General features: G+C 47.8%; 1 protein-coding gene across 1 annotated transcript in view; it reads left to right on the plus strand.

Moving 5' to 3' along the window:
- Nucleotides 1-10,301, plus strand: part of LOC307270095 (uncharacterized protein) — a 22,224-nt gene extending 11,923 nt beyond the window's left edge. The window contains exons 5-10 of the mRNA XM_080053255.1: nucleotides 205-371; nucleotides 1,587-1,732; nucleotides 5,027-5,104; nucleotides 5,702-5,855; nucleotides 7,218-7,425; nucleotides 7,987-10,301. Of these exons, the coding sequence (XP_079909381.1) occupies nucleotides 205-371; nucleotides 1,587-1,732; nucleotides 5,027-5,104; nucleotides 5,702-5,855; nucleotides 7,218-7,425; nucleotides 7,987-9,180 (1,947 nt within the window). The 3' untranslated portion in view covers nucleotides 9,181-10,301. The remainder of the gene's footprint in view (nucleotides 1-204; nucleotides 372-1,586; nucleotides 1,733-5,026; nucleotides 5,105-5,701; nucleotides 5,856-7,217; nucleotides 7,426-7,986) is intronic.
- Nucleotides 10,302-17,500: the final 7,199 nt, after the last annotated feature.

A 17,500-nucleotide genomic window follows, 5' to 3' on the forward strand; every position in this document is an offset into this window, starting at 1 on the left:
TCTAACCTGTCTGTCTCTCTAACCTGTCTGTCTCTCTAACCTGTCTGTCTCTCTTTCTAACCCTCAGGAGTGTGTGTCTTACTGCCTGGAGCAGTCTGTCTGTGTGTCTGTCTGTCTGTCTGTCTGTGTGTCTGTCTGTCTGTCTGTCTGTCTCTCTAACCTGTCTGTCTCTCTAACCTGTCTGTCTCTCTTTCTAACCCTCAGGACTGTGTGTCTTACTGCCTGGAGCAGTCTGTGTGTGGGGTGAACCATCAGGACTTCGCTGGTTTCACCGCGCTGCATGACGCTAGCGCCCGCGGCTACATTAGCATCGTGCGCCGACTGCTCGAGCATGGAGCGGATGTTAACTGTAGCGCCCACGACGGAACCAGGTACAGAGACACACACACACACACACACACACACACACACACAGACACACACACACACACAGACAGGGACAGAAAAACACACACACACACAGACACACACACACAACGGAACCAGGTACAGGGACACACACACACCTAATCCACCGCAATATAAGATCATGGTTCTGTGTATCACGATTTTGGTTTTGTTGCCCTGCTTAGAAGTTATATAGGGGAGGACGGGGAAATGTGAGACATCGGGTAATGTGAGACACCCCCTGTATCTAGGACACGGAACACATTTTTATATATATTGAACCTTCATATAATAAGTTATACAGTAGGTAATATTGAACCCCATTCACCTGCAGCTTCTTGTTTTAATGTCTTGTGTCCCAGGCTGCTGCACGATGCACTACCGCTTGTGTCCAAAGGGGGGCGCTAGAGTTAACACAATCTGTTGAAAAATATGAATAATTGGACTGTGCTGTAAAATAAAAAATCAGGTTAGGAAACAAATAAACACTGAACAGCTTCCTTCACCAAACCTGATTGGTTCATTTAAGACAAAGTAAAAAAATAAATATTAAAAACGCGATTCTGCCTTCTCACGCCGCGATATAAGACCATGGTTCTGTGTGTCACCATTTCGGTTCGCTATATTATTATATAATATATTATTATATCCCCATTCACCTGCAGCTTCTTGTTTTAATGCGAGCCCCAACCTCAGCGATTTTTACCAGCATCCAATAAGGAAGTGACCACAACTGTATTAACCAGGAAGTGCCACTGGGGGGGTGGTACCAAGACCGAGCAGTTTTTCTTTGACTCACTTGTTAGACAGGCCGTTTTCAAAGTCTTATTAAACCTATTTACAGCCTGGGCCACGAAACCATTTTAGTCTGTATGTTTAGGTCATATCTCCATGACAACACTGAGGGAGGTGAATTTTTTCGAACCACGCTAGTTTTTATTTTATCGGAGGTTAAAATGTATTGGCGCGATCTCTTGAGTGACAGCTCTCCGCCCGTTGTCCCTCACTTTGCCTCGGAGGTATACGTCAGCTATCTCCCCCCCCCCCCCCCCCCCCCCCAACGTGAGGCGGAGTAAAAATCTCACAAAATGGCGACGGGCACAAACCAGGATTATTGGATGCCGTGTGAATAACTGAGGTCAGCCCGGATGCTACGTCCATATTATTTACTGTCTATGGTTTAATGTCTTGTGTGCCAGGCCACTGCACGACGCCGTGGAGAACGACCATGTTGAGCTGGTGCGCTACCTGCTAGCCTGCGGCGCTAACCCCACACACACCACGCTCTGCGGCCGCGGACCAATCAGCATGTCCCACAGCGCTGCCATGGAAACCTTCCTGGAGGGTGAGAGTCAGAATCACTTCATTTGACACACACACACACATATATATATACACACACGCACACACACACACACGCACACACACACACACACACACACACATATATATATACACACACGCACACACACACACACACACACACACACACACACACACACACACACACACACACACACACACGCGCACACACACACACACACACACACACACACACACACACACACACACACACACACACACACACACACACACACACACTGTAACAAAACCGAAATCCTCTCGGGGATGAATTAAGTATTTCTTTAGAGTGTGTGTGTGTGTGTGTGTGTGTGTGTGTGTGTGTGTGTGTGTCCAATTTAGGATAAAAACAAACGCAGAGAAAATGTGTTCTTAATTCTCTAAGACTAAAATAAAATATACAGAGAATTACTGTGACATGATGAAGCAAAATACGAAGAGTAAAATTATGGAAGATTTAGTATGAACTCGTGAGTCGTAGCAGTAAAAATAGAATCAGATAGTGTGTTTCTGTGTGTGTGTGTGTGTGTGTGTGTTTCTGTGTGTGTTTTAGTGTGTGTGTGTGTGTGTGTGTGTTTCTGTGTGTGTGTGTGTGTGTGTGTGTGTGTGTGTGTGTGTGTGTGTGTTTTAGTGTGTGTGTGTGTGTGTGTGTGTGTGTGTGTGTGTGTGTGTGTGTGTGTGTGTGTGTGTGTGTGTGTGTGTTTTAGTGTGTGTGTGTGTGTGTGTGTGCGCGCCTGTATTTGTTCTCTCTCCAGAGGGGTTTAATGAGGCTTGGCTGTTGAATCCCAGAACAGCTTACGGCCACACACACACATACACACACACACACACACACACACACACACACACACACACACACACACACACACACACACACACACACACACACACACACAGGCAAACAGAGAGAGATAGACACACACACACACACACTCTCTCTCTCTCTCTCTCTCTCTCACACACAGAAACACAGAAACACTCACACACAAAGGCAAACACTGACAAGCACACACACAGAGAAACAAACACACACACAAACACACACACACATAGGCACACACACGCACACACACAAAGGCACACACACACAGTAACACACACACACAAAGGCACACACACACACACACACACACACACATACACACACACACACACACACACAGAAACACACACACACACACACACACACACACACACACACACACTCCTGCCAGCATCCATCTACTCAGCGCCGCGCCGACAAGCCGGCACCGTCTGAGCACAAACACTCATCTTCGTCTCTCACTGTGTGTGTGTGTGTGTGTGTGTGTGTGTGTGTGTGTGTGTGTGTGTGTGTGTGTGTGTGTATGTTTGTGTGGGTGTGTGTGTGAGTGTGTGTGTTTGTTATTGCGTGTGTGTTTCTGTCTGTCTCTGTGTGTGCATAATTGTGTGTGTGTGTGTGTGTGTATTATTGTGTGTGCGTGTGTGTTTATGTCTGTCTCAGTGTGTGTATAATTGTGTGTGTGTGTATGATTGCGTGTGTTTGTGTGTATGAGTGTGTGTGTGTGTTTATTTCTGTCTGTGTATGTATTATTGTGTGTCTGTGTGTGTATTAATATATGCGTCTGTGTGTGTGTGTTAATGTATGCATGTGTGTGTTTATTTCTGTCTGTGTATTAATGTGTGTGTGCGTGTGTGTGTGTAAGTGTGTGTGTGAGTGTGTGTGTGCGTATTAATGTATGCGTGTGTGTGTGCGTGTGTGAGTGTGTGTGTGCGTATTAATGTATGCGTGTGTGTGTGAGTGTGTGTGCGTATTAATGTATGCGTGTGTGTGTGAGTGTGTGTGTGTGCGTATTAATGTATGCGTGTGTGTGTGTGTGTGTGTGTGTGTGTGTGTGTGTGTGTGTGTGTGTGTGTGTGTGTGCCTCTTAAAGCCATAAATATACTTGCTCTAACTAACACGTGCCCATGACGACGTCCGTTTGAAGCGTTGGTTGTTTCGTCCTCAAAAATGTATGTGACGCGTCTCGTATTAAATATAACGGGTGCCGGGCGACGTAGCTGTTAATAGTTCATAGTTGCGGAAGCCATTTTGCATGTTTTCCATATGTTTTTATGATGATATGACTGTGTGTGGATGACTGGAGAGATGGAGCCCGTTAAAGCTGGGGTAGGTGATTTATGATTGGTCAAAATTAACGTGAGCTGTACACTTTGACCAATCAGAGCGAGGCTCCGATTCTCTGTTCTTATTGGCTGTTTGGACTGTCCATTCACTTTGGCACGACTTTGTTGGTGTAGAGAGCGTGTCAGGGAGGGACCATAGGGGAGGGACCAAAGAGAACAAGTGGAGCGGTTGAGGTATTTGGATTCAAATCTCTATCCCAACTGCCATTTTCTCCCCAAATCCTCCACCCCAGCTTTAGAGGCTCAGGTGTGTGAGGCGAGAGTGGAAGGGTCAACCGCACGTATCAACCCTTTTATGAAACCTTTGTAACGATTTCTTTACTTTTGCCTAAAAAACTAACGGTAGGTCCATTAAGTGATGGGTGTCATAGATAGTGGAGTGTGTGTGTGTGTGTGTGTGTGTGTGTGTGTGTGTGTGTGTGTGTGTGTGTGTTCAATCTGTCGGTTATTTTCTCGATTAATTGATTATTAATCGGATTAAAGAAACCAGAAAATATTCACATTTGAGAAGCTGAAAACAGAGAATTTGGAATTATTTTATAAAAAAATTACTCAAAACGATTAATCGATTATCAATATAGTTGACGATTAACTTAAAGGTGCAGTGTGTAATATGACATCATCAAGAAAGTTCTACAAAGTTCTAGAATGCAGCGCTCCCTGGGTAACCCCAACCCTTTAGAATAATAACAGAAGCTACAGTGGCCTTCAAGGACAAGAACAATTCTAAATTTTAAACAATGCACCTGATGACATTCCAACTATGACACTTTCAAGATGGCGGAACTAGGCCTTGGTCCAAAATATGCAGAAATATGGACATATATGAGACCCTTTCTAAGGGAAAAAATAATAATTAAAAAAAAAAAGTTCAGCTATTATGCACTAAATTAAACGTACTTATGGATATTATAATTACTTTCTACAAAATCTGCTAGGAAATAAAACCCAAAATTCTACACACTGCAGGTTTAATAATCGATTAATAATCAATTATTCAATTAATCCTTGCAGCTCTAGTGTGTGTGTGTGTGTGTGTGTGTGTGTGTGTGTGTGTGTGTGTGTGTGTGTGTGTGTGTGTGTCTCTCTCTAACTCTCCGTCTCGTCACAGACTATCTCTCCGACCTGGAAGGAAGGTCTGAGAAAGATCCGGGAATCTGCTGGGAGTTCTACAGCAGCTCTGTGTTCGGTGAGACAGACAGACAGACAGACAGACAGACACGCAGACAGACAGACGGTGAGAGAGAGAGACAGACAGACAGACACTCAGACAGACAGACAGACAGACAGACAGACAGACGGAGAGAGAGACAGACAGACGGAGAGAGAGACAGACAGACAGACAGACAGACAGACATACAGACAGACACGCAGGCAGACAGACATACGGAGAGAGAGACAGACAGACGGAGAGAGAGAGACAGACAGACAGACAGACAGACAGACAGACAGACACGCAGACAGACAGACAGACAGACAGACAGACGGAGAGAGAGAGAGAGAGAGAGAGAGAGACACACACACACACACACACACACACACACACACACGCAGACAGACAGACAGACAGACGGAGAGAGAGAGAGAGAGACACACACACACACACACACACACACACACACAGAGGCACGCACACACATCTTTAATATACACTTTTCATTTTGAGAATCTCTCTGACACTAATGCAGAATTTGTGATATCTAATCATCGTGTTGTTGCTGTGTGTGTGTGTGTGTGTGTGTGTGTGTGTGTGTGTGTGTGTGTGTGTGTGTGTGTGTGTGTGCAGAGCACTGTAGTGATGAAGGGCTTCACAACATCCTGCGTGATGCTCCCGGTCCGGGGGAGGAAGAGGAAGATGAAGATGATGAAAACGTTTTTCAGTTTGAGCTTTCAGACCGACCGCTGCTGCCATGCTACAACATACAAGTCCCACTGGACCGGTGAGACACACACACACACACACACACACACACACACACACACACACACACACACACACACACACACACACACACACACACACACACACACACACGTATACACACACACACACACACACACACACGTATACACACACACACACACACACACACACACGCAAACGCACACACTCACACACACTTTCTTTTCATAATCACACTTTTTTTGTCCCTTTCACACTCACACATTATTCCTAAGTGTTTTTCACACACACACACACACACACACACACACACACACACACACACACACACACACACACACACACACACACACAATCAAACACGGAGAGACAAACACACACACACACACACACACACACACACACACACACACACACACAATCTAACACGGAGAGACAAACACACACACACACACTACCACACACAAAATCAAACACAGAGAGACAAACACACACCCACACACTCTGACACACACACATGCACAAACACACACTCTGACACACACACACACACGCTCTAATTAAGGTGATGGAAGCGGCTTAGATAAGAATGAAAGGTGGATAGAGTGAGCGAGAGAGAAAAGAGAGAGAGAGAGATAAAGGCAGGACGGACGGAGAGGTCGTTAACGCGGATTGCATCGCCGTGGCGACGCGGCTAATTGGCTTCTACCTCTCTTTCTTTCTTTCTTTCTTTCTTTCTTTCTTTCTTTCTTTCTTTCTTTCTTTCTTTCTTTCTTTCTTTCTTTTTTCTTTCTTTCTTTCTCTTCTCTCTCTCCGTCTCGTTTGTCTGTTGAATTAAAGGTGCAGTCAGTGATTCTGGAGAACGCTTGTTGTCTAAATAACTTTCTGTCTAAATCAGTGAATATCTCCTCATGATCCGCTACCTGTCTGTACTGTCTGTGTGCTGGAAACAACTCCAGTGTTAAAACCCAGCCTAGGCTCTGTAAACGGGCATGTTGGTAGCTACAGTGGACCCTTTGCCAGTTTACAGAGCCTGCCGTATATTAACACTGGATTATTTTCAACCTTTTTTTGTGTGTGTGTGTGTGTGTGTCTGTCTGTGTGTCTGTCTGTCTGTCTGTCTGTCTGCCTGCCTGCCTGCCTGTCTGCCTGTCTCTCTCTCTGCCTGTCTCTCTCTCTGCCTGCCTGTCTGCCTGCCTGTCTCTCTGTCTCTCTCTCTGCCTGCCTATCTGTCTGTCTGTCTGTCTGTCTGTCTGCCTGCCTGTCTGTCTCTCCCTCTGTCTGTCTGTCTGTCTGCCTGCCTGTCTGTCTGTCTGTCTGTCTGTCTGTCTGTCTGCCTGTCTGTCTTTACAGAGCCCAGACCTAATTATTAACACCTCGTCGTCATGTCTTTCTGCAGCTGTAGGAACTGGCTGCTGCTGTGCGACGTGATTGGCCGGTTGCGAATGACATCGCGGTCTTTCCGGCGCCTCTTCCCTCAGCTGAACATCCGATCGGTTCCCCAGGGAGAGTTCTACCGCCAGGCCCGTCTGTCCCCGCTGCTCACCGGCCCAGACCAGCGCCTCATAGCTGGGTTCAGGACCAACGCCACTGACCCCCTGGAACTGGTGGGTTGAGTGGGGGGAGGGGTGTGTGTGTGGAGGGGTGGGGGGGGGGGGGTGAGAGAGAGAGAGAGAGAGAGTGAGTGAGTGAGTGAGTGAGTGAGTGAGTGGGCTCCTATTGTGTGTGTTCTGCACCACAATTAAAACAAGAATGTACATTTGGCATTTTTACATCATCTTGACGCTATTATATATTTATATTATATATTTGCGCCATATTTACGTACTGCGGGACGGTGTGGTTTAGTAAGTAACGGCCTGTGGTCCGGTACGAATACAAATATGTGTATTAACAATAGGCCGCATGGGCCTCGGCCAGCAGCAGACCCGGGTTCGATTCCAGCCCGCGGTCGTTCTCTGCATGTCACTCCCCTCTCTGCCCCATTTCAACTCTGTCTCTACACTGTCAATAAAGCATAAAAAGGCCAAAAAAATATATATATAAAAAAAAAGTCCTTTCCATGTTAGTTGTTTATTTTATTTTGTCTTTTGTTTTTGTGTTCACTTGTGTCTGTATGTGAAACAATCCAGAAATAAAGTTTTTAAAAAAAGTAATTTTCGTTCCAGGTGGAGCTGACTCCGGAGCTGTGTGGGATGCTGGGCTCGTCTGTGGAGTTAGTGGACAGTCGGTGGGACGCAGTAGAACATTCTCCTCCTCCCGTAAAGCCTCCGATCCTCCCGTTAAAACTACCGCAGAAAACCACCACCGAGGAAGAACGGGCTACAGCTGACCATGTGATGCTAACGCCCAAACAGAGCCGCGGACTAACACACCGGGCATTTCCCCCTCCGGCTGATAGGACACACAACAAAATGGATGCTAGCGTCTGGGGAGCGAAAAAGTTTGGTAATAAAACTCCGGAGGTTCTTGTTCCTGCGAAAGCTAATGTGACGGTCACAGCTGGCATGTGGAAACCCCAGAAATCCCGCAGTCAGAGCAAAGGGACGGTGAACACTGCTGATCCGGACTATAAACCAGCCTACCACATGTTGGTTAAGCAGAAGCAGCAAAGACAGAATATGCTAAATGCTACTGTAACGAAACCAGACGCCAAAATGGACGCTAGCATGTGGGAAAAACAGCAACAGCAACAAACGCACGAAAATAAATCCGCCAGAATCGCTCGCGGTAAGACGAACACAGCGGTTGGTGTTTGCACTGAGGACAGACAGAGACTTCCAGGCAGAAGCATTCTGAATTCTGACGCCAAAGAAACGGACGCCGCCCCTTTAAGTCAACAGCAAACCGAGATTAAGAGCAAAGCTAATCCGAGCGCTACAGTGGAAGCTAACACGGGGAAACTACAAAACCAAGGGCTCGAGACTGGCTGTGTTTTTTCGGACTCAAATGCTACGTTGGGAGCTAATGTTAGCGAGCGCCAGGCAGTGCATAGAGCTGACGCCGCCCCTTTAAGACAACAGCAAGTCGGGATTAAAAGCAAAGCAGTGAAGAGAGCCGGCGCAGCATCATCAGAAGGGGACGTGTATTTCCGTGACGGTCGAGGCGGAAAAACTACAAAGATGGCGTCGGACTGGCAGAGGAGTTTAGGCAACGTGAGAGTTCACATCAGAGACGTGGGGCTGAAGCCAGAGCGCGGACACAGTCACACAGACACGCAGAGAGACAGACAGATGGACAGACAGACAGACAGACACATAGACGGACAGACAGACAGACGGAGAGAGAGAGACACAGGGAGTAAAGCCCGGGTCACAACCAGGTCAGGGCTGGACAGGGGGTCTGCGAAGATTAGGAAATGATGTGTGTGTGTGTTTTAGTGTGTGTGTGTGTCACACTAACACACTAAATTAGTTGTTTTCTTTTTCTTTTTCTTTTTTTTAAGTGTCTACGAGGAACTTTTTAATATTTCTGAAACAGTCTAATTTTTCCTCTTGTGATAATAAATTACATGTAACAGCAAACGAGACCATCAGTGTAAAGAATGCTATTTTTATATAGTTTTTCTTAATGCCTTTGTCATGGGTATACGCTCACCCAGGAACAACAGCTGGCGTGGTAAAAACACTACCGCTTTTGTCCAAAGGGGGGCGCTAGAACTAACACAAACTGAAAGTTCCTCGGAGCAGCTTTAACTTCAAAACCAGGTCAGGACATGAGAGGGGACCTGCAGAGATTAGGAAAAGACGCTCCACACTAACACACACAATGAATTGTTTTTATTATTTTATTTTATTTTTTTGACTTGTAGAATAAGTTGATTGGATGAACGCAAAGACCTGTTGTGTTCACGAAGAGATTAAATCTCGGCCGAATACACAGAGGCCGGGAAATTAAAGCCCTCGAAGAAATAGCTTAACATTTTAAGGGTTATTTTTAGCGCATTGCCTCACTCTCTGGCTCACTCTAAGGCGACAGAAACCTTCCCTTTAACTGTGCGTGCATTTTGAATTGCCTTAAAAACAAATCTATTCTAGAACAAACCAGAAGCCACAGAGAGAGTAGAGAGTCGAGGATGTTTTCTCGTCAGCAGCATTTTGCACAAGATGACAGATTGATTGAGTCGTAAAGAGCATCATGATAATCAGGCCGGGAGCGGATAAGGACGTTTGTGTTGACGATCCCAAAAAAACATGTAATTATTTTCACTAAAGAAAATTAAATTTTAATATCTTAGCTACGTGATAGAACACGCTAAAATCATTTAGCAACTTAAAGTTCGGAGCGGCTAAGTGCTACAATCTTTCAATTTGATGATACAAGCGTAAAATCTGGCAGGCGGGGCGCTCCGGTGGCGTAGTGGATAGAGAGTGTACCATATTGGCTCCGGCCTTCGTTGCAGTGGTCGCGGGTTCGAATCCGACCCGTGGACCTTTACTGCAGGTCATAAACCCCGCCCCCCCGACCCCCCCTCTCTCTCTGTCTCCCCATTTCAACTCTGTACTGTCTAATAAAGCTTGAAAATGCCAAAAAATAATCTTAAAAAAAAAAAAATGGCAGGCAGGCGGGCGGGCGGAAAATTGTCCGAGACAAAAAAATCAAAATTCTTTATGAGAAAACCCAATACAACCCCCCCCCCCCCTCTCTCTCTGTCTCCCCATTTCAACTCTGTCCTGTCAACCCAAAATACATTTGTATCAATCAACTGAAAGATTCTGACGAACATAAGCACTTGGCCGCTCCACTATTTGGTGAAGATTTAGTTTTCACACTGTCAACCCTTGTGAAGGAGTTGACTTTCTAATTTCTAAGTTTGACACCGGACACTTTCGATACCGGACAGTATCGGTATCGGACCTTATCCAAAACACGGATACCGGAATCGGACCTTATCCAAAACACGGATACCGGAATCGGACCTTATCCAAAACACGGATACCGGAATCGGATCGGAACTGAAAAATATTCCTGACATCCCATTGTAACCGGGGGAAACTAGACAGGATACTCCGTAACCAAAGCGACCAATTAGAAAATGTTGTGAATACTGTCAAAAGGCTTGTCCCTTCTCTGCAGACAGAATCAGTGTAAATATGTTTGTTTGTAATAAAAAGATCTTTTGTATCTACGAGGTCAGACTTGGCTGTTGGAGTCTTTGTAAACGGAGTCTGGTGTAAATACGATGTCACAGGGTTCGTTTGTTCGTTTGTCATTTTGTCACAGAAGTATTTAATGTCCAATAAAGATGAAGAAGGAAAAGTCTGTTTGATCAGTTCATCTGAGTGAAGATGTCTTTGGTTTGGCTGCTAAAGGTGGAGTCACGTGCGTTTACATGCAGACTCATAATCGGGTAACTAAACGATTAAGACTTCAACAGGACTTTTAAACTGCATGTAAACACCTTTATCCGATCTACTTCGGACACAAATCGGCACATTAACGGACAAGAGAAGTCGGATAAGAACACCTAGATAACTCGTTCATAGTCGGCATTCTCTCTAGCCTGGCTCCGCCCGCCTACCTACTTCCGGCCAAATTTCATTTTCCCTTCAGTAGTCAGTCTGGGGACGGGGCGTATTAGTGGGATCCTGCTCAGGCAGATTTCTGCCTGTCCAATCAGCGAACAAAACGAGTGGCTGAGAACGATGACGTCGAAGTCGCGCTCCAGTTTCAGTTGAATGCTGCGTTCCTTTATACTCGGAAGAAGGAGATTTCCGACTTGGTAGTTCCGAGTTCCGACCTGTCTGTGTTCCAGTGCATCTGCTCGCGAAAGTATGGACGCCGACAACCTTTCTCGTCCAAATAACTGAACGTTAGGCTCTAACAAGTTACCGTTGCCAGATCCATAGACTACAATATGTAGTGAAGTCGGAAATTTCCGAGTTCCCTGTACAACTTGAACGCACCGTCAGAAGCCGGCTCATGACACACGTGACGACCAAACGTGATGCGATTGGTTGGCTAATCCAGAGTGGCACTGGGCAGATCCAAAAGTTTTAAACTTCAACAGACACCTGCCTTCAAGTGAGTGAACATTTGCCAATTACAGCACTTCCAGACCTTCTGTACAAATGAAATGAAGTACGATGGTCTGGTTGGACCAGGCTACATTCTCTCTGCATGTATACAGGGATCGGATATCGCATATCGGAGTTTTCGTTCTGCGCCTGCTCGAGAATCCCTGCGGACGATTTCACAAGGAAGTGGAAGGAGACGACGTAAAAAATAGTAGGGTTGTTGCCGGAAGGGAACCGGACGTGGCTCTATAACCACTTGTTGAAAAGGCTACAGCGCCACCTAGCATAGTGGAGACAGCCATGCATCGGACATTTATCGAATATTTGAAAGGCCATGTATACTCAGACAAGTGACGCGGTCCGTTCGAGTGGCAAGTTCGGAATATGTGATAATCCAATCCAGTTGTCCCATGGAAACGCACGCAAACGAGTGATTCTGGAGAACGCTTGTTGTCAAAATCACTTCTTGTCAAAATCAGTAAATACCTCCTCATGATCCACTACCTGTCTGTACTGTGTGTGAGCTAAAAATATCTAGTGTTAATACACAGCCTAGGCTCTGTAAACTGGTGTGTTGCTAGCTGCAGTCACCCCTTTGTTTACAGAGCCTAGGCTGTGTATTAACACTAGATTTATTTTTAGCACACACACAGTACAGACAGGTAGCGGATCATGAGTAGATATTCACTGAGTTCTCCAGAACCACTGCCTCCACCTTTTAGTTATAAACAGGTTAAAGCACGTCCGCGATTTATCATCTGAAACAGGACGGACTGTTCCTTTAAGATAAACGGTTTGGTTTAACCGCCTCAGCAGGAAACACACACACACACACACACACACACACACACGCGAACACACACACGCGAACACACACACACACACAGACACACACACGCGAACACACACACACACACAGACACGCGAACACACACAGGCAGAGAGAGAGAGAGAGACACACACACACACGCACACACACAGGCACACAGAGAGGGCGCGAGACACACGCACACAAGCACACACAGGCACAGAGAGAGAGAGACACACACACAGGCACACACACACACACAGGCACAGAGAAAGGGCGTGAGACACACACACACACAGGCACAGAGAGAGAGAGAGACACACATGCACACACACGCGCACACAGGCACACAGGCACAGAGAGAGGGCGTGAGACACACACACAGACACACACACAGGCACAGAGAGAGAGAGAAAGAGAGAGAGAGAGAGACGCACACAGAGAGAGAGAGAGACAGACACACAGGCACACAGAGACGCACACACACAGGCACAGAGAAAGAGAGAAACACACACAAAGGCATACACACACACACACACACAGGCACACACACACACACAGGCACACACACACACACACACACACACACACACACACACACACACACACACACTTCCATTCACTGCATTCAAAGCAGCCGCTCGCCTCTGTGGCTTTTTGTCCTCGCCGTGTGTTTCTGTGTGTTTTTCCATAAGTGTGTGTGTATAGTAAATGTGTAACTGTGAGTGTGTGTCTGGATAAAAGCTGTGTGTGCGTGTGTGTGTGTGTGTGTGTGTGTGTGTGTGTGTGTGTGTGTGTGTGTGTGTGTGTGTGTGTTTGAGGCTGCCGAAGACCACGGATTGAATTGCTAATGCGCCGCAGGGAGTGTGTGTGTGTGTATATGTGTGTGTATGTGTCTGTGCCTGTGTGTGTGTGTGTGTGTGTGTGCATGCCTGTGTGTGTGTGTGTCTGCATGTGTGTATGCCTGTGTGTGTGTATGCATGCATGCCTGTGTGTCTGTGTGTGTGCGTCTCTGTGTGTATGTGTCACTGTGTGTGTGTGTGTGTGCATGCATGCCTGTGTGTCTGTGTGCCTGTGTGTGTGCGTCTGTGTGTGTGTGTGTGTGTGTCCCTGTGTGTGTGTATGCATGCATGCCTGTGTGTCTGTGTGTGTGTGTTTCTCTCTCTCCATGTGTCTGTGTGTGTGTGCGTCTCTGTGTGCCTGTGTGTGTGTGTGTGTGTGTTTCTCTCCCTCCATGTGTGTGTGTGTGTGTGTGTGTGTGTGTGTGTGTGTGTGTGCGTCTCTGTGTGCCTGTGTGTGTCTGTGCTTCTCTCTCTCTCTCTCTCTGTGTCTGTGTGTGTGTGTGTCTCTCTCTCTCTCTGTGTCTGTGTGTGTGTGTTTCTCTCTCTGTGTGTGTGTGTGTGTGTGTGTGTGTGTGTGTGTGTGTGTGTGTGTGTGTGTGTGTGTGTGTGTGTGTGTGTGTGTCTGGCTGTTTAGCGAGCGAGACGAGCAGCGCGGGCGATGAATATTTAAACAGAGAGAGGGAGAGAGCAGCCATCATTTATTGATGTTGGTGAAGGGAAAGATGAATAGCCTGTGTGTGTGTGTGTGTGTGTGTGTGTGTGTGTGTGTGTGTGTGTGTGTGTGTGTGTGCGTCTCTGTGTGCCTGTGTGTGTGTGTTTCTCTCTCTCCGTGTGTCTGTGTGTGTGTGTGTGTGTGCGTCTCTGTGTGCCTGTGTGTGTGTGTTTCTCTCTCTGTGTCTGTGTGTGTGTGTGTGTGTGTGTGTGTGTGTGTGTGTGTGCGTCTCCGTGTGTCTGTGTGTGTGTGTGTGTGTGTGTGTGTGTGTGTGTGTGTGTGTGCGTCTCCGTGTGTCTGTGTGTGTGTGTGTGTGTGTGTGTGTCTGTGTGTGTGTGTGTGTGTGTGTGTTTACGCGCATAGATTTTTTCTTTATTTACAAGGCTCAGTCTGTAGAGTTATTGTTTCATTTTTCTTTATTTTTATTTTTTTTCCGAAACCGACAATTCCTCACTTCTTCATCCAGCTCAAGATTTTGGATCGAGACGAATTTGCGCAATTTCAAATGGAAGTCACAAATTTTCTAGCCTGGAAATCCAGACCCTGATATCTAGACCGATAGAGGGGCTGGCCACGATCAATAGACCTTCCCAACTCAAGGGGCGGCTCCCACTCGTGCATTTCAAACACCACTGCACGTGATTGGATAGCACTACGACCAATCAGTGCAATGAACAAGGTGACGTATTAAGCCCCGTTCGTTTAGCGAACAGCGGGGTTAACTGGTAAATTAAACTTTTGGCAAAACAGAACATTCCTCTTTCTTGCTAATGAAAGATTTGAGTGCCGTCTTCCAAATCGTTAAGGGTTGAGGCCAAAGCCGTCTCAAACTCAAGAAACATCCGCAGCCATCTCTGTTTACTATCACGGCTTCGACGGCGCATGCACAGCACTGTCGTCATCCGGTTACGTCCGCCCCAGAGCACCATACCCCGAGTATCAGAGAGACCCTCCCCACTTTCTGTCTGTTAGTGGAAGGCAGCCTCCAGTCAGACCGGAAAAACGTTCCTTCCGTTTTTAGCGAGACTGTTTCTTGTGCTTTTCGCCTTAGCTCTAAAACCCAGGAAAGCGTCTCGCGCGTCCGTCAAAATGTGAACGCACAACTGAAGAGACTGACCCTACCAGTCCCGTTTATTCAGCGCGTTCCAAAGCGTAGAACAACGAGGCAGCGGCCAAACCTTCTGTGCTCAGAGCAGTTTCCTTTGGGTGAGTTTTCCTTATCAGTTCATCCATCAACACTGCTGCAAGGAAGGAGAAAAGATGCCATTCATTCGACGTGCGTGCAGCCCTGATGAAGGCTGCTGGACCTGATGGTATGCTCAGGGCCTGTGCAGCTGACTGAGGTCTGGACTGACACTTTCAGCCTGTCACCAGCCCAACCAGTTGTCCCGGTTTGCTTCAAAACCTGCTCCATCATGCCGGGGCCGAAACACTCCACTGCAGCGAGCCTGAATGACTTGCGCCCAGCTGCACTGACCCCCATCACCTCAAAGCTTCGAGAGGCTGGTCCTGGCTCACCCACACTGGACGCCTTCCATTCCGCCTCCCGCCTTCTCCACGGCACTCTGCCCTCTCCCACCTCGACAACGGCAACACCTATTATATATTATATGTGAGAATGCTGTTCATTGACTTCAGCTCAGCATTCAGCACCATCTTCCCCTCCTGATCACCAAGCCCAGCGAGCCGGACATCAACCCCTCCCTCTGCAGCCGGACATCAACCCCTCCCTCTGCAGCTGGGCATCAACCCCTCCCTCTGCAGCCGGGCATCAACTCCTCCCTCTGCAGCTGGGCATCAACCCCTCCCTCTGCAGCTGGGCATCAACCCCTCCCTCTGCAGCTGGGCATCAACCCCTCCCTCTGCAGCTGGGCATCAACCCCTCCCTCTGCAGCTGGGCATCAACCCCTCCCTCTGCAGCTGGGCATCAACCCCTCCCTCTGCAGCTGGGCATCAACCCCTCCCTCTGCAGCCGGACATCAACCCCTCCCTCTGCAGCTGGGCATCAACCCCTCCCTCTGCAGCTGGGCATCAACCCCTCCCTCTGCAGCTGGGCATCAACCCCTCCCTCTGCAGCTGGGCATCAACCCCTCCCTCTGCAGCCGGACACAGGACATCCTCACCAACAGGCCGCAGTGTGTCAGGTTGGATAACTTCCTCGCCCCTCACCCTGAACTCTGGCCTTCCACAGGGCTGTGTGCCGAGCCCCCTTCTCCCCTCCCTCTCTTCACCCAGACATGGTTCCAGCGCTAATGTTAAGTTTGCAGACGACACTACGGTGATTTGTCTCATCGGCAACAACGATGGGACGGCCAATAGGCAGGAGGTCCAGCCCAAGCAGCTCACCGTGGACCAGGAGGTCTAAAGGCGACTGTGGCTCAGGTGGTAGAGCGGGTCGGCTGATGATCAAAGGGTTGGAGGTTCGATCCCCGCCCTGCCACCTGTGTCATAGTTGTTGTGTCCTTGGGCAAGACACTTCACCCGCCTTGCCTCGTGTGAATGTCGATAGTTAGCTGCTGCTGCTATCGGTGTATGAATGTGTGTGTGAATGGTAACGTGGGAAAGGAAAACAGGTCTCCCTTGCAAAAGAGTCTTCGGTCTCAATGGGATTTACCTGTAGAAATAAAGGTTAAAAAAACAAAAAAAAAACATCTTCAGGTTCCACATCTCAGAGGATCTCTCTCAACACTTTGACCCTGATCAAGAAAGCACCCCATGGGGCGCTCCGGAGGTGTAGAGGATAGAGCGTGTACCATATCGGCTCCGGCCTTCGTTGCAGTGGTCGCGGGTTCAAATCTGACCTGTTGACCTTTACTGCAGGTCATCCCCCCCCCTCTCTCTCTCTCTCTCTCTCTCTCTCTCTCTCTCTCTCTCTCTCTCTGTCTCCCCATTTCAACTCTGTACTGTCTAATAAAGCTTGAAAATGCCAAAAAATTATCTTTAAAAAAAAGAAAGCTCACCAGCGTAAAGAAGGTCCATGTGTCTCCTCAGATCCAGTTCTACCTCTGGACCATGAGAGCATCCTGACCAGCCGTGCCACAGTCTGGCAGCTGCTCTGTCTCTGGAACGCACTGCAGGGGGCGGCGACCGTGGCTCAGGTGGTAGAGCGGGTCGGCCAGTGATCGGAGGGTTGGAGGTTCGATCCCCGCTCTGCCACTTGTGTCATGGTTGTTGTGTCCTTGGGCAAGGCACTTCACCCACCTTGCCTTGTGTGAATGTGTATGACTGCTGTATGTTTGAGGTGGTGGTCTGAGGGGCCGTAGGCGCTGAATGGCAGCCACGCTTCCGTCAGTCTGCCCCAGG

This window comes from Ammodytes marinus (assembly GCF_949987685.1).
Source record: "Ammodytes marinus genome assembly, chromosome: 24".
Taxonomy (NCBI): domain Eukaryota; kingdom Metazoa; phylum Chordata; class Actinopteri; order Uranoscopiformes; family Ammodytidae; genus Ammodytes; species Ammodytes marinus.